This window comes from Schistocerca gregaria, chromosome 9, assembly GCF_023897955.1.
Source record: "Schistocerca gregaria isolate iqSchGreg1 chromosome 9, iqSchGreg1.2, whole genome shotgun sequence".
Lineage (NCBI taxonomy): Eukaryota > Metazoa > Arthropoda > Insecta > Orthoptera > Acrididae > Schistocerca > Schistocerca gregaria.
Genome location: NC_064928.1, coordinates 141,303,065 through 141,321,834, shown reverse-complemented (window position 1 = coordinate 141,321,834; position 18,770 = coordinate 141,303,065). Strand labels below are relative to the sequence as shown.

Genomic DNA, 18,770 nt, shown 5'->3' with positions numbered 1-18,770 from the left:
TCCTCTCCCTGGACCTCGAACGAGTTTATGACCGTGTATGGCATTCCGGTCTCCTCTTCAACCTCCAAACCTTCGCCTCTCCCATTAACTACGTCCGTCTGATCGGCTCCTTTCTCTCCCGCCGTCCTTCCTACGTCACCATCCATAACACGGATTCCTACACCTTTTTTCCCTCCGCCGGTGTGCCCCAAGGCTCCGTCCTTTCCCCCCTTCTGTACCTTTTGTATACGGCGGACATGCCGCCGCCGTCACTCCCCCGTCCACCTTCTCCAGTTTGCCGATGACACCGCCTTCCTTGCCCTTGCCCCAACCTGCAGCACTCCCAACACCTTCTCCAATCCCATATTGACCGGTTCATCGCTTGGTGCAACCAGTGGTTGCTCAAGGTCAATTCCTCCCAAACCCAGGCTATCATTGTAGGCAAAACCACTCCTTCCTTCCGCCTCCTTGATTTCTATCTCACCATCTATGGCCGTCCTGTCGCCCTCACTCCCACCCTCAAGTACCTTGGCGTCACCCTTGACCGTCGCCTCTCCTGGACTCCCCATCTCCGGACAATCCAAGCCAAGGCACACTCCTGACTCCACCTCCTCAAGCTCCTTTCGGGCCGTACGTGGGGTCTGGATCCCTCCACCATCCTCCATACCTATAAATCCCTCATCCGCCCTATGCTCTTCTACGCCCATCTGGCCTGGATCTCTGCCCCCCTACCTCTTATAAATCCCTTCAAATCCTTGAACGCCATGCTCTCCGCCTCGCCTATCGCATCCGTCTCCCCTCCCCCACGCGGATCCTGTATGATCTCATTCCTTTCCCCCACCTCCTCCTTTTCCTTGAAAGGATACGGATCCTGTACACCTCCTGCAAACTCGACCCTCCTCACCCGCTTGTCTTGCCCATCCTCTCCCAACCCCACCCGCTGCCGCGCCTGTATTCCCATGTCCCACCCGGTCTCCATCCCTCCACCCTCCTTACCCTCTCCCAAGGTGGCTTCCGGCAGCTCCCCCTCCCTGATGAAGTCCTCCTCCCCTCCATCTACCCCTCCTATCAACTTTGATCCTACCCGCCCCAACTTCCTGTGGCCTCTCCACTTGGCACCCTCCCTCCCTTCTCTTTCCTTTTCCCCCGTCCCCTTCCTCCACCCCTCTTCACCCGGGCTCCCCCTTTTTTTTCTCCCCTCCCCCTGTCTCCCTTGCCCATGGCATCTGCCCTTCCCTCTCCCTGTCCCACTCCCCTTCTTCTTCCCCCTCCCTTGGCAGGTCCCCGGACTCGCACACGCTCAGTGAACATTCGCCATCAGTGTCTCGTGTGTGTGCCTTCGTTTTGTGTTCAGTGTCCTTTCGCCGTCACACCACCACTGTCCACGTGCGCCGTCTCAGTCATCCGTGTTATGTGCACTGTGTCAACAAGTGTTAGTGTTTTTTCTCATCCAACGTGAATGGCTTCATGTTTACTGTTTTTTTGTATCTAAATTTTTTGCCCGCCGTTTTTCTCGTATTGTCTGTGCCACCTATATGTCATGTTATTGTACCACTCAAGGCTGAAGAGCAGGGTAATGTGCTGCTGACAGCCCGCCTTGTATGAGGTGATTAAAAATACAATAAAGAAAAAAAAATCAGCCAGCCAGTCTAATCTCGAGTACGTCTGTTGACACCTCGTCTCGCGTTAGACAGTTTACTTCCTTGTTCTGTGTACGAGTGGATATGTTTGTTTCCTTGTGACTCCATTGTTCAATCTTGTTGTATTTGTTCGGTCCTTTGTTGGTCGTGTCTGTCCACTCCTGTTGTGTTGTTGTTCGCAGGCCTCTACACAGGTCCCGCCATGCTTTCTGGCATTGCTACCCCACGAGTGTCCCAGTCGCAGTTACAACAGGCACCTGTCACAAGTGTTCAGTACTCTGTGTATACATGTGTACATCGGTATTTGCTGCGACAATGCACACAATATGAAGATGTGAGACAACCCATGCACTAAGTGAAAAAGAAGAGATATAAAAAAATTGTACAATACCGTTCTGGTTCACTGCCACTACTTCTTGGCTCCACTTTATGTCTGAGCTCCTGAAAAAAGGATTAAGAGAAACTGCAATAACTGTACAATGCACTAACTACTTTTCACCCTTTAGTACAGATGGTTAATTGTATGTGGATTTGTCAGTATTTCTCAACCATATTTCCCATTCCTCTGTATTCAATAGGTCTTTCTGTGTAACTTCAAATACCTTCAACTTCCATCTTAGGCAAACATACCTAACCTCAAACCTCCCTTTTCCTCTAGCCTCCTACTTGTCTGTTTCACACTGTACATCACTCTTTCTTCTCACTGCAAGATAGTTGTCATGGCTCTCTGCACGACTAGGTTTTCTCTCCCACTGTACCAAATGCTAGGGCCCATAATAGCACATGACAACATGATGTATCTGTTTAATCCAACAGTAAAGTAGGAATGCTAGATGTTTAAAATATATGAAGGATTAAAGTCAGAAAGCAATGGCCATCCTGGAGAGAAGCTATAAATGGAACCACTCCTGGGAAAGAACGAGTTTGGGAGCTAGGGAATGGTTTCTTTATTGTGGGGGGGGGGGAATGTAGGATGCAGGGAATGCCTTTATTACAATTTAAATTAACCAGAAATAAAACAAGTGATACAATATAGTACAAGTCAACAACCACATGTATACTCACATAATTTTTTTTGCTTTGTAAACAACAGGATATGTTAAACCAATTAACAGTTAACAACAGCAACACCACATACAGCGTATACATACAAAAGTCATGAAACAAAAGTCATATCCACTATAGCAACACATATCATCAACCATTACATCCATAAAAGAGTCTGGAAAGAAACCAAATTAGTATGACATTCAAAGTCATCACTACCTTTCAAATTACATCATCATCGTAAACCACCTTATCACAAATAAACCTAACAGAATGTGTAACTATAAAAACTTTTATAAAATTGACACTTGATTGGTGCAAACAGATGTTAAAATCCTAGGTTGTGTCTCATACTGTACAAAATGCAACACCTCATTATGGTATAAATCTATTTAATCCAACACTACAGTAGTGATGGCATGTAAATGAAATATAATACAAAGGATTAATGCCAAAGGGCAATAGCAATTCCATGAAGAGACAAGAAGGAACCTTTCCTTTTAAAAAGTTTTTATAGTTGTGCATTCTGTTGGGCTTGTTTATGATTAAGAGTTCTACAAAGATGATGTAATTCTAAAGGTGGTCGTGATTTGAGTTTCATACTACTTTGGTTTCTTTCCACACTATTTTATGGTTCACAGTGGTTGATTTTATGTGTTGTTATAACATATGACTTTTGTCTGTATATACTTTAAGTGGCACTACTGTTGCTAATTATTCACAGGTTTTAAATATCCGGCAGTTTCTGGACATTTTAAAAAGCTGAAATGTGGTAGCTAATTTGTATTTTTATTGTATTAATTTTTTGACCTTGATGTTTGGAAATTGTAATAAAGAAATTCCCTGCATCCTTATATTGTACTCCCTACCTGAGTTTTCCTTTTGACAGTATAGGAACTAGACTATCAGTTGTATGTTTGTCCTACCAATGTTCACAAAATATCTTGACTTTGATACACATATATGTACAGTCTTAACATGATTTTCAAGCCATTAAGGAATGTACCATTTGGTCCGTTTGGTGCATATATCCTGGTACGATGTGCTCTATATCCTGCAATTTGCACTTAATTTTTGTAACCATTCATTGGATAAATCATAATTTCAACTTTCCATTTCACAGGATGAATTCGAAATGGGTTCAGGTAACTCAAAACTAGTCATCAATTAAATGAAAAAAAACTGACTCTTGCATTATACACTCCTGGAAATGGAAAAAAGAACACATTGACACCGGTGTGTCAGACCCACCATACTTGCTCCGGACACTGCGAGAGGGCTGTACAAGCAATGATCACACGCACGGCACAGCGGACACACCAGGAACCGCGGTGTTGACCGTCGAATGGCGCTAGCTGCGCAGCATTTGTGCACCGCCGCCGTCAGTGTCAGCCAGTTTGCCGTGGCATACGGAGCTCCATCGCAGTCTTTAACACTGGTAGCATGCCGCGACAGCATGGACGTGAACCGTATGTGCAGTTGATGGACTTTGAGCGAGGGCGTATAGTGGGCATGCAGGAGGCCGGGTAGACGTACCGCCGAATTGCTCAACACGTGGTGCGTGAGGTCTCCACAGTACATCGATGTTGTCGCCAGTGGTCGGCGGAAGATGCATGTGCCCGTCGACCTGGGACCGGACCGCAACAACGCACGGATGCATGCCAAGACCGTTGGATCCTACGCAGTGCCGTAGGGGACCGCACCGCCACTTCCCAGCAAATTAGGGACACTGTTGCTCCTGGGGTATTGGCGAGGACCATTCGCAACCGTCTCCATGAAGCTGGGCTACGGTGCCGCACACCGTTAGGCCGTCTTCCGCTCACACCCCAACATCGTGCAGCCCGCCTCCAGTGGTGTCGCGACAGGCGTGAATGGAGGGACGAATGGAGACGTGTCGTCTTCAGGGATGAGAGTCGCTTCTGCCCTGGTGCCAATGATTGTCGTATGCGTGTTTGGCGCCGTGCAGGTGAGCGCCACAATCAGGACTGCATACGACCGAGGCACACAGGGCCAACACCCGGCATCATGGTGTGGGGAGCAATCTCCTACACTGGCCGTACACCTCTGGTGATCGTCGAGGGGACACTGAATAGTGCACGGTACATCCAAACCGTCATCGAACCCATCGTTCTACCATTCCTAGACCGGCAAGGGAACTTGCTGTTCCAACAGGACAATGTACATCCGCATGTATCCCGTGCCACCCAACGTGCTCTAGAAGGTGTAAGTCAACTACCATGGCCAGCAAGATCTCCGGATCTGTACCCCTTGAGCATGTTTGGGACTGGATGAAGCGTCGTCTCACGCGGTCTGCACGTCCAGCACGAACGCTGGTCCAACTGAGGCGCCAGGTGGAAATGGCATGGCAAGCCGTTCCACAGGACTACATCCAGCATCTCTACGATCGTCTCCATGGGAGAATAGCAGCCTGCATTGCTGCGAAAGGTGGATATACACTGTACTAGTGCCGACATTGTGCATGCTCTGTTGCCTGTGTCTATGTGCCTGTGGTTCTGTCAGTGTGATGTATCTGACCCCAGGAATGTGTCAATACAGTTTCCCCTTCCTGGGACAATGAATTCACGGTGTTCTTATTTCAATTTCCAGGAGTGTATTTTGTCAGTGTTACAGTATGAACATGGCCTCTTCCAGAAATAACATCTAACAACCCAGCACTGCACTGGCAAGTGTTATTTTGTTCCAGCACACCAAAAGTAGACTAATATGCTCCTTGCATAGATTTTTAGTTGGCTGATTAAAAATTCACTGATGATGTGTGCACATTGTTGTAGTGTCCACTTTGGTTTGCCTTATGATTATATTTATAGTCTTCCGCTAGTCACAACAGCCAAAATACTATTTCTATATATTTTTACGTCGCATACTGCTCAGTTTCAGGTGTAGTGGATTGAACGACTTCTACTCAGTATATAAGAATGGCTACACTACTATCAACAAGCAGCACCCAAGTTTCATCCATTTAATACGAGCGTTGTTCAATAAGTAATGTCCCACATTTTTTTTTAAAAAGCCAACGTCCTTGTTGGTGCTTCACATTTGATGTTTGTTCAGTGCGCCGGTAAAGTTTCGAACCGTTCTGGCAGATGGCAGAGCTGTAGCACAACGTCAAAATGGCGTTTACATATGACCCACATTACAAGCAATGCGCTGTTATTGAATTCTTGTGTGAAGAGAAACAAACAGTGGTGTACATCCATTAACATTTCTGAGTAGTGTATGGTGATGCCGCAGTTGGTAGGAGTACAGTTAGGCGATGAGTAAAGAAAGTTACAACCTAAGGAAATGCAGAAACAGAGCTTCACGAGTAGCCACGCTCGGAACGTCCTGTCACAGCCACTGGTCCAGACATGCTGAATCGCTACCCTCCCTCTTATTTATGTTCAACCTTCACACTATTATCTGAACAGTGCAGAATAAATACCCATTATCAATAAAGTAAAGTACTCAACAGCGCCATATTCTCAATCATTTTCCCTAACATGATTCTGACTTTGGAACAATCTGCCTCAAAACAGCAAAGAAATTAAAATACTTTCAAACTTCAAAATATAACTAATGGTCCACCTTCTATCACAATGTCTATCTCTTCCATATACTAGACTGCAGCTTACTGTAGTTAAACTTACCCCCCCCCTCCCCTCCTCATCACTTTTTCCTCCACATTGTCGACAGAGACAGCTATCGAAATTTTGTTCTTTCCTAAAAGCAATACAGCTTCAAATGTATTAAACTAATCAGTAATCAGTTCATTCACAGTGCCTCTATTACCTTATTATTATTATTATTATTATTATTATTATTTCCAATTATTATTATTTATTGATAATGCATATTGGAAACTTTCTGGAAGATTAAAACTGTGTGCCGGGCCAAGACTTGAACTCGGGACCTTTGCCTTTCGTGGGCATGCGCTCTAGCAACTGAGCTTGAGTAGCTCAGTTGGTAGAGCACTTGCCCGAAAGGCAAAGGTGTCGAGTTCGAGTCTCGGCCCAGTTTTAATCTGCAAGAAAGTTTCATATCAGCGCACACTCCGCTGCAGAGTGAAAATCTCATTCTGGAAACATCCCTAATTCTGGACAATGCATATTATTATTATTTTGGTTGCTATGTAATAGTTTTTGGTTTGTGTTGTTCCTCATCAGACATAAGAAAGGGCCTAAGGTCATAATCTGGTCAGCTAAATAAACAATAAGAATACAATAATAATAATAACACAATCAGTACTACTGTAAGGTGCTCAGACATGGATAATCTGCAAAGCTAGTGAAAACAATGCTGTGGCTGCCTAAATGAGATTTCTATGGAATGTCAAAAGATGTTGTCTTTTACATCAGTGCTAAATAACAAAATATTGAAATAACTAAATGTGAAGCCAGCCCACCAGATGTCTCATCTGACTGCTCAAGTTCACCTCAACATGTATGATGGCAGTAGAAAGAAGGATGTCCAATGTGGAAATATATGATTCGTATAGGAAAAACCGTACAAACCATGCAAGCCATGGAGTGACTCATGAAACTAGAGCACACTTCAGGCCTAATTATGGTTGTATTTTGATGACTAATTTTAATTAACTGAAGTTCAAAATGAAAAATACATTTTTTCAGGTGCCTTCTGATGGGTTTGCTACAGCCTGCCATAATTTCCTCTCCTATGACAACCTCTTCATCTGTGAATAGCACCTACACCCAACACAACACAGTGCTGCTGACAGATACCTTTTGGCACACATAGTCACTTTTTTCTCTTATAGTTACTTTTCTGGTTAGAAATCGCTTTTAGTCACTTTTTCTGCGTAATGAAGTAATTTGTATAGCTTGGTATGGGGGAGAGGGAGGGGGAGATGGGGAAGGGTGAGAGAGAGAGAGAGAGAGAGAGAGAGAGAGAGAGAGAGAGAGAGAGAGAGAGAGAGAGAGAGAGAGAGGGGGGGGGGGGAGGGGGGGGGAGTGAGTGAGAGAGAGTAAAAAGCCTGATTTTCAGGGAAGTGTTTGTACAAATTTGAATTTGTTAACGTTTGCAAGAGAAAATATTTACACGTTTGATGGTTTTGTGAGAATATAACATCAGACTTCCCAGTTGCCAGAAGTTCTTCTGCAACAACATACTGCATTGTTGTGTCAAACCAACTCAGTGTGTGGTGTCGATGGCAAGGTTGGTACCTGACGACAGAACCAGAAGCAAGTACAGTGGCTTAACTACCATAGGGCTAAGCGGGGCACTGCCTGGGACCCACAGGATCAACAGGCACCTCAGCCTCCATGAATGACATCGAAAAAGTTGTATAACATCTTAGCTGAACGAAGAATTTTTGAATTTTAACTTTTTGGACAGTGGACAACAAGCCTCCAACGGCACCAACTGAAATCACAAAAATTTCTCCCACCTCCAGAACACAAACTGTTTCTCCGCCAAGAAGTGCATCTTGCTGCTGTTCAGGTGTTGTCTGTTGAAGTTGGTATAGCCACGGATGCCAATATTTGCAAAGTATTAGTGAGAGGCGCTATTATTTAAGTGTGCGTCATTTACGACGGCGGGCGAGTTTAGGTTCGTTCTGCGCATCTGACGTCACAAAACATAGTCAGCCAATGAACAGAGCAGGACGTTACCAGAGCTCGACTGCTGTGCAGAACATGGACGAGTGTCTTCAGTTTTACAAACGTTCAGTAATAAATAAATCGAACAAAAGCAATGTCTTCATAGCAGACTTTCTTCTATAGAACGTTTGGTAAAAGCATTCTTTATACCAATTGCTTCATATTCTATTAATTATTTAAACCAAACAAGCAATAAGCCTCCTAATTCAGGCGACAGCAAGGAAAAGTGTTTGTATCATTCTCAGTACCCACTTTTTCGCAATAAAGAACAGCGGTAATTGTTTATTTCCTATTGTACTTCGACGAAACGTGAGTAATTCATAGTCATACAGTGTTTGTCGGTATTTTGCGTGATATATTAAAGTCCTCCAGGAGAGCTATTTAATGACAAGCTACATTAGTGTACTGGTTAAAGTGTTTGGATGGTGAGTGAAAGGTTCTGAGTTCGAACCTTGTTCGGTGCTTAATACTTTCTTTATTTAAAAACAATATCGAAGTGTCTTACTTTATGAATTTTATTTGTTTGAATATAATTTTTTGAAATTTCTAGTGGCAACTGAAATCGACCATACCGAAACTATACGCTATGGACTTTTACCTCAGCAAACTCTTCAAAATCTCGTGCAATGGTTTACTACATCTAATGCTGCACAATAATTGCGTTGAACATCGAAACAAAATTAAGTCATTTATGGGGGGAAGGTATCAGTGAAGAAGATGTGTAAAAATAAAATTTTTGGGCCGAATAGTTTTTATGAAATCGAATGATAAGTGTGTCAAAGCAGACGGAACACCATGTTTCTGCACAGGCAGTGATAACAAAATCGCGCACAGCGCGGAATGCGGAGAACACGTCTCTGTAGCAGCGAAAGGGTTAATGCGGCCGTGGTGGCTTTACTTCATAAACTGCGCGCTCCCTCCTAAACGTAAGTTTGCGAACTATACTATGGCGCTGCTTCTCTTGACACGTGCGACTGGCAACGCAGCAATCTCCCGCGTCTGGGCGGGCATGCGCGAACCGCCAAGATAAAAGAATTGAACTATAGCAGTGTGTTTGACAATGCAGTGTGTGACGACATTTGAATACGAAGTCTGCACTTCAAATTGCAGGCCCTGCATGGCAACGCAGCAATCTCCCGCGTCTGGGCGGGCATGCGCGAACTGCCAAGATAAAAGAATTGAACTATAGCAGTGTGTTTGACAATGCAGTGTGTGACGACATTTGAATACGAAGTCTGCACTTCAAATTGCAGGCCCTGCATGGCAACGCAGCAATCTCCCGCATCTGGGCGGGCATGCGCGAACCGCCAAGATAAAAGAATTGAACTATAGCAGTGTGTTTGACAATGCAGTGTGTGACGACATTTGAATACGAAGTCTGCACTTCAAATTGCAGGCCCTGCATGGCACCGACCTCTTCTCCCTGCGTCTGCTTAGGTCTTGCTGCACACGGTTCCAGTATTCTCCATGGCAGCAAGGGGGCACGTCATAATGGACAAGCAATAATATGGGATCTCGTTTGTGTAGGGAATTCCTCAAAACGAATGATTCTTAATCATAGATACCGACAAAGTTTTGTAACTTGTTGCACTCTGAATTTCATATAAATGGATAGAAAATGTGGAGCTTAGTCTCAGATAGTTTTGTCGATTGTGTTAGTGATTGGTTCGTCATCAGAGTAGCAAATAACAGCTCCAGTGGTGACTCGTGTGGCTGTATCCAAAGAATTCAGTTATCGAGGGAGTTAAAAGATTACCTGATAAGTTAATAACGGTAAGTAATGCGTTCAGTGGCTTCACTTCTTCACCTGCACTTTTTCTGAACTGACATGCTTTCCATCTGGCTGTTAAGTACGTATTTCTGAAGTTTTACAGTATTTTAATTCATTGTTAAAATCAGTTAGCGTTTGCTGTTTTATTGTTTCTCTGCCGGTCGTCGTTTCTGCAATTTATCTGCAGGTGTTCACATCACTATGAGATCAGCACAAGTATGCCGGTAATATCCGTAAGCTTGAGAGACTTTTTCGCTCTTATCGGCGACATTACAGCACAGCTTGGGCGTGCTTTAAGCTCCACGTAAACGACAGGCCGATGAGGTAAACAGCAGACGCAATATTTACATCAGGTTTATTCCTAACAACGTATAAAGTCAGTGCAGTGCTGTGAGTATTCGACTCTAGTAACCGAGCGTTACGACTGTTAGTTTAGTTTCCAAAGTTTTTTTTTTAAATGAACTAAAAATCATGGATAAAAAATGAAACCGAGTGATGTGCTTAAGCGAAAACTACGTCGGAAAAAAGAAGACAGCAAACAAAAATTAACCAAATTGACAATTTTTTACGCAGCCTTCTACAAGTACTTCCGGCCCAAAATGTTTGTGTTGATTGTGACTCAGAGAATGTGGTACCTGTTCAGAAGCCTACTGAAGACGAACCGACAATAACTGCAGTTAAAAATATCGCCAGCCACAACAACGCCACCGCCAACGCAACCGTCGACCTATACACTCTTTCAAAAGGTAAGTAAAACTTCCTGTGGAAACAAGTGGTAAAGAAAAATGTATAATTCTTGATGTGGGACTGTTACAGCCTTCAACGACCATTTCCTAGAGATTCTTCCCCCCCCCCCCCCCCCCCCACCCCACACACACACACACAAAATTGGGTGTTTCTCAACATCGCCCCCCCCCCCCTCCCCACCGCCTCCCTATGTTTCATTTTCTAAGTATGGACCAGTTAATCGTTTTTGGCTGTGCTATTCCAAAATTCTAGATGCTGCCTATTGTCAACATTGCTGGTTGTTTGGTTCGCAAAGGAATAGTGTACGGTGTACGTGTAATCGGGAATCGGGACAGGAAGCACTTATCAGAAAGAATTAAAGAGCACACTTTCTAGAGTGGCCATTGGAAGCATATGCTGTGTGCAAACTTTGGGAAAAGATTGATACTGTTTACAAGGAAGTTGAAAATGAAATTCTTGAAGAAGTGTCTTATTGGAAAACGGTTCTTACAAGGTTATTCGATGTCACATTTACTCCAGCAAAACGTTAATTGCTTTCAGACAACACTGAGACAACAGTCAGGAGAAAGGATACGACGGCAATTTTCTGTCCGTCTAGAGCTTGCTGTTCGGTATGATCACATTTTCCGGCAAATTCTGGATATGTCCAAAGGTAATCATTTTCACTTCTTACATTCGAAAACATTTTTAAAATACGCCTTTTTGTTAGATTGGAAAATGGACAATCAATCGATAAAGAAGTAAAAGAATTATTTCTAGGCTTCTATGCAGTCATCAAACATGGCGCAGCAGATTTAATCCAGCATATGACTAATTTATTTTTTATTGACAAAAATACGTAAGTGGATCTAGGTAACGTTGGGGCCAGTGTGACGAGTGAAGTTTACAATGGTGCACAAAACCGGATTAAGAATTTTCAGCCAAATACGGAGTATGTACATAAAGACATTCATGATTCGAATTTAGTGATTAATGATGCCGTTAGCGGCTTGTCAGGAAGTACAGATATTTTTGGCAACAGTATATGACATTTTTTTCGGGAATAACATTAAGCTTTGGGATGTACTGTCGACAGTCAATGGCGAATCAGCAGCCACTCTAAAAAAAATTAAATCCGACTAGCTGGTCTGGCAGAGTAAATACGATATCTCCAGTAAATCTCGGTTTTTTTTTATGTAATCAAGGCATCATCAGAAATAGTACTGAAGAGATCCAATACAAATGATCGTAACGAAGCAGAAAGTATTAAAACGAACTAAATTCATGCCCCAAATATTGAATGACATCAATTATGCACCCAAAATGTTACAAAAACGTCATATTGATTTGGCTGAGGCGAGTACAGCTTAACCAGAAGTTTAAAAAATTCGATACCTGATTGAAATTATTTCGAATCATTCAAGCGAAAAACAGTGAAACTGGTAAAACTATGACATAGATCCTAATCTTCATGCGAAACTGCAAAAGAAAGTTAAACATTTTGATGAACTAGCTTCTGACCACCGATTTAGAAACGGCAAATAAATATTTAAAGCTACTATTTTCAGAAATGTACAAGACACAAAAATACTGACATGAGTGCAATCTGTCAAATATTTAAGGTTGTAACGCCATGTTTTTTTCTCGTTGTAGACGAACCAATTTTATTACAAAAATTTGATGAATTCCAAAGTAAATACACTGGGGTCAATAATTAAAGCAACAAACCGAAATTTTGCAAAGTTGCATTTATTTTGCCACAAAACATTATAAACAGGTGAACAGAATACAAAACGTAAGCAACTGCAAGATGCATAACCGCAGGAAAAAATTTCCTTCCTTTTTCCAACATAACGGATCTGCACGTACATTCTGACAACTGGAAAATGTACTAAGTACAAGGTGTGACCACCTCTGACAGCAATGCAGTGTGAATGATGTCATCAATCTCATGTTGAGGAAATAACGGCCATTCTTCATGCAGAACTGCTAGAAAGTCTTGCAGAGCGGTTGGTGGATCCTGATGTAATGCAACCCGTCTCCCTAGAGCATCCCAGACATTCTTCTATAAGATTTAGATCGGGAGAACGAGCAAGCCACGCCTTGTATGCAATATCTTTCATTTCTAAGAAAACATCAAGCACCTGTGCTCTTATGAGGTCGAGTACTATCGTACATTAACACGAAGTCTGGGCTCACAGCACCTCGCAACATCATTTGAGGTCCCAAGATCTCCTCGATTCACCTGTACCACTGCACCACGTTATGTTCGATAAGACAACGTAGTCCTGGCCCACGCCATTAAGGATCCTCCTCAGTATTGGTCTCTTTCCACAATATTTGAGTCCAGGAATCGTTACCACGTCCCCTCCAGATACGAATCCGTCGAGAATCACTCTCCAGACCAAATCGGGACTCATCTGCGTAAAGAACATTGTCCCACTGTTCGACAGCCCGGGTGGCATTTTGATGCATCCACTCTAGATGTTCCCTTTTGTGAAGATACGTCAGGGATATATGTTGCCCGTGCGGTTCTAGGTGCTACAGTCTGGAACCGCGCGACCGCTACGGTCGCAGGTTCGAATCCTTCTTCGGGCATGGATGTGTGTGACGTCTTTAGGTTAGTTAGGTTTAAGTAGTTCTAAGTTGTAGGGGACTGATGACGTTAGAAGTTAAGTCCCATAGTGCCCGGAGCCATTTTTTGATACAGGTACAGCAGGTTTCCTGACAACAAAGTCCACTCTGCTGAAGCCTTCTGTGCACCATTTGTCTCGATACAACACGTCCAGCGATTACTGTACCCTTAGAGCAAAGTAATGGTCCTCTCTTTCTGATATAACATGCAGTCGGCCCTACTCTGGTCTTCGCGATACACTTTCGGTCTCTATAAACTGTCGCTACACCCGAGAAACAACAGAACCGTTCACATTGAACCCATTGAGCCACATCACTTTGAGACTGTCCTGCTGATGTTTTTTCCATGGTCCTTCACTGCAAAGAGTCTGGTAGGCGTCTCCTCTGTGCCATACTGCACCGTCTGTGATTGCAGTTGCAGAACTACCCGGCAAACATTATCGTGTTTGATAGGTGCCGTGACGTCACCGTCGGGATGGTTGTCCGTTGACCGGACTGCCATCTTCCATGCACAACACGATCGTACGGATATCTGTGTCATTACATTGTGAATTACACACAAGAAAGGGAAATAGCGGTTTGTTGCTTTATTTTTCGACACCAGTTTTTGCTATAATAAGCCCTTTTTTCACTTCACTTTATTAACACTGACCACCTTATTCTACCTAAACTCACTCGGTCATAGACTTTTCACCAATTATGTACGGAAATTATAATTTAATATGCAATGCTAGAATGCGATGTTACAGAAGTAGTTGCGGTCTTCAGTCCTGAGAGTGGTTTGATGCAGCTCTCCATGCTACTCTATCCTTTGCAAACTTCTTCATATCCCAGTACCTACTGCAGCCTACATCCTTCTGAATCTGCTTAGTGTATTCATCTCTTGGTCTCCCTCTACGATTTTTACCCTCCACGCTGCCCTCCAATACTAAATTGGTGATCCCTCTATGCTTCAGAACATGTCCAACCAACCGATCCCTTCTTCTGGTCAAGTTGTGCCACAAACTTCTCTTCTCCCCAATCCTATTCAATACTTCCTCATTAGCTATGTGATCTACCCATCTAATCTTCAGCATTCTTCTGTAACACCACATTTCGAAAGCTTCTATTCTCTTCTTGTCCAAACTATATATCGTCCATGTTTCACTTCCATACATGGCTACACTCCACACAAATACTTTCAGAAACGACTTACTGACACTTAAATCTAGACTCGATGTTAACAAATTTCTCTTCTTCAGAAACGCTTTCCTTGCCATTGCCAGTCTACATTTTATATCCTCTCTACTGCGACTATCATCAGTTATTTTGCTCCCCAAATAGAAAAACTCCTTTACTACTTTAAGCGTCTCATTTCCTAATCTAATTCCGTCAGCATCGCCCGACTTAATTCGACTACATTCCATTATTCTCGTTTTGCTTTTCTTGATGTTCATCTTATAACTTATATACGGAAGTGTTGACCGCAATTTTATTGTTTTGCACAATACGTCTCATTTCTGCAATAGCCGAAAGATCCTTCAGCAAATTAAAAATAACCAAAACTTACTCCGACATTTGGCACTCACAGCAATCAAAAATCAAGGCCGCATCATGTCTGCATTTAACGCTAATTATCGATAATTTTCCAAAAACTAAAGCCAGAAGAAGATTGTAAAATAAACTGTTGGAATAAAATTGCCTACTTTGTTTCATTGTCTACTTATATTATCAACTGTATACTACAGCCACGAAAATACGGGCCCTGCCTCTTACTCTTACCGACTATTACCGATCGCAAATCGTAGCTCTAAACGAAATCAGGCTGATCGGTACGGCGCGCTGAGCTCACAGCGTTCTAGTTTACCGGAAGTGAGTTGCCGGCACTGACAACAGCCTGTCTCTCCGCACCTCTATGCCACTGTGGACACATCAAATGCTGATCTGCCTGTTTCCAGTGTGTTTCGAGGCAAGTGGCCATGTTTACGTGGCTGAGTAATACTTCTTCATTGTACATGTTTTTACTGGCTTCTGCCCGCGATTTCGTTGATCTTGTATGGGCCAATACTGAGAACTATCCCACAGGATCCTTTCATCAGCATGAAATTATCCTGTGTTCCACCCAGGTTGTATGTGTCTGCAAAATTTCATCCTAATGCAGCCAGTAGTTTTTGTGCGAAAGCGTAACTAACAAACTGTCACATTTATGATATTGTTAGGAAGTACGATTATAATTCACTTAGCAATAAGAATTCTTGCCTTATTATGCCACCGAGCAAGGTGGCGCAGTGGTTAGAAAACTGGATTCTCCTTCGGGAGGACGACGTTTCAAACCGCGTTCGGCCATCCTGGTTTAGGATTTCCCTAAATCACTTCAGGCAAATGCCGGGATGCCTCCTTTGAAAGGGCACGGCCGATTTCCTTCCCCATTCTTCTTAATTCGATGGTACTGATGAATTTGCTGTTTGGTCACCTTCCCAAAGTCAACCAACTAACCTTATTATGCCACGCAGTGGACGGGAGGGAGCTGATGTTGAAGCAGTTTTGTATCTGTAAAGTATATCGTTCCCAAGTGTGATGTCTCAGACGGCTGTTGCTAATGCATAACGGTGGGGTAGGACATTACAGCATTATCTAGTTGTTGTTTCCCAAAGCTTCCGTGGTTTCCTTTGCCAGTAGCAACATGAATGTGATGTGAACCTATACTATTACTGCTTCTTTCATGCTAACGGTCTCTGAGACCGCACCTATGACTTCGTGTTGGGGATTCAGTAGCCAGGTTTTTGTCTACTGTTCATGTTTAATGAACACTTACTATGAGGGCACTGTTTTAAAATGGATTGAGGACAGTTTATAAGCTATGTAGGATCAGATAGTGACAAAGAAACTGAATGTGGACGTAATATAGTACAGAAACAGTGCGAAAGTTAAGACGAAGTTATTTTGCCATTTGTGAATTTCTTGAACGAAACAAGTGATCAAAGTGATGAAGGCAGAAGTGTGGATATTAAATTTGAACTAGACGTTCTGCTAGAAATACATTAGGTCGAAACAAACATCGTTGCTTGTCGAAACCGCTTCCAAAGATGACCAATGGTATTATTTTTCTACATTGTCTTTCACAATTCGTACAAAGACAATACTCATGTGAAGTGTTTTAACTTTTGAAGAAGCATGTAAACTCATTGGTGACATCTCAGACAAGAGGCGAGTCAACAAGTATCACATAGCCCGTGAACTTAATGCATCCTTCACCCTGTGTTTGAGTGTTACAGAACCAAGAGAAGTCGTTACAGAACGATTGGATAAACGCAAAACATGCTTCAGCTGTGACCGAAAAATGAGTTAAAGATACCACCTATTGGACATTGTTGCAAAACGCCAATGGAATCTACACAAAAATTTCCAGCAAATGCAAAGAAAACATCTGAGAAAGAAACTAAACATCTAAAAAGCACTAGTGTAATATTCATTTTTTTTAATGTTTTGTGCGAGTTCATTATGTTTTTATTATTACAAGTGTAATATGCTATAAAAATACAGCAAAAAGTAAAATTTCGAGTTCAGGGTAATGAGTTTTCATATCATTAACATTATCACGTAATATTATGTTCGTTTTGTGTAGTTCTCTGTTTAAATGTGGTTTTTTCCGCTAAAAAAACTTTAAAATTTATTTAAATATATATTTTTTGTCTGGTATTTATGTAACCTCTTACATGGAGTCCAACTAGTCCACTGAAACTACTGAATGCAATGTTTATGGCTATTTAAATGTATCAGTCACTCAGACTAACTGGGACAGAGTGTGACCACGAAGTGACCTGGAAAGCTAGGGATTAAATTTGGCCTTAGTTACATAGCTACGTCACTGTAAGCACAGTCACTGCGAGAATGGGAGATGTCAACGTAGTTCCACCACCGCAGCAGCAACTTCTCTTTCGTCACAGTGGAGTACCACTCATCCCAGTCTGAAATCACTGCCGAAAATGACAGCATAATCTCACTACAGCCATCAGTGGGAGAGTTGTAAAGACAGAGTACGCAGAAAAGTTTCTTGTCAATTGTACTTCAAAACAAGACACTATCATTATGTGCAAATCGTGTTCAGTGACACTGATAAATACAAGACATTCCTGTGGCCAGGGTTTATTTCAGAGTTAAGTATTCTATCTTACTTAGGTTACGGAAAAGTGATCAAATACACTCCTGGAAATGGAAAAAAGAACACATTGACACCGGTGTGTCAGACCTACCATACTTGCTCCGGACACTGCGAGAGGGCTGTACAAGCAATGATCACACGCACGGCACAGCGGACACACCAGGAACCGCAGTGTTGGCCGTCGAATGACGCTAGCTGTGCAGCATTTGTGCACCGCCGACGTCAGTGTCAGCCGGTTTGCCGTGGCATATGGAGCTCCATCGCAGTCTTTAACACTGGTAGCATGCCGCGACAGCGTGGACGTGAACCGTATGTGCAGTTGACGGACTTTCAGCGAGGGCATATAGTGGGCATGTGGGAGGCCGGGTGGACGTACCGCCGAATTGCTCAACACGTGGGGCGTGAGGTCTCCACAGTACATCGATGTTGTCGCCAGTGGTCGGCGACAGGTACACGTGCCCGTCAACCTGGGACCGGACCGCAACGACGCACGGATGCACGCCAAGACCGTTGGATCCTACGCAGTGCCGTAGGGGACTGCAACCGCCACTTCCCAGCAAATTAGGGACACTGTTGCTCCTGGGGTATCGGAGAGGACCATTCGCAACCGTCTCCATGAAGCTGGGCTACGGTCCCGCACACCGTTAGGCCATCTTCCGCTCACGCTCCAACATCGTGCAGCCCGCCTCCAGTGGTGTCGCGACAGGCGTGAATGGAGGGATGAATGGAGACGTGTCGTCTTCAGCGATGAGAGTCGCTTCTGCCCTGGTGCCAATGATGGTCGTATGCGTGTTTGGCGCCGTGCAGGTGAGCGCCACAATCAGGACTGCATACGACCGAGGCACACAGGGCCAACACCCGGCATCATGGTGTGGGGAGCAATCTCCTACACCTCTGGTGATCATCGAGGGGACACTGAATAGTGCACGGTACATCCAAACAGTCATCTAACCCATCGTTCTACCATTCCTAGACCGGCAAGGGAACTTGCTGTTCCAACAGGACAATGCACGTCCGCATGTATCCCGTGCCACCCAACGTGCTCCAGAAGGTGTAAGTCAACTACCCTGGCCCGCAAGATCTCCGGATCTGTCCCCCATTGAGCATGTTTGGGACTGGATGAAGCGTCGTCTCACGCGGTCTGCACGTCCAGCACGAACGCTGGTCCAACTGAGGCGCCAGGTGGAAATGGCATGGCAAGCCGTTCCACAGGACTA

General features: G+C 43.7%; 1 protein-coding gene across 6 annotated transcripts in view; it reads right to left on the bottom strand.

Moving 5' to 3' along the window:
- LOC126291707 (gastrula zinc finger protein XlCGF52.1-like) overlaps nt 1-18,770 on the bottom strand; it is a 127,261-nt gene that overhangs the window by 19,010 nt on the left and 89,481 nt on the right. For 5 of the 6 annotated variants that reach the window (XM_049985359.1, XM_049985361.1, XM_049985360.1 and 2 more), the window contains one exon: nt 2,011-2,060. The exons of the other annotated variant lie outside the window; for it this stretch is intronic. In XM_049985359.1, coding sequence (XP_049841316.1) covers nt 2,011-2,060 — 50 coding nt within the window. The remainder of the gene's footprint in view (nt 1-2,010; nt 2,061-18,770) is intronic. 6 annotated transcript variants of the gene reach the window in all.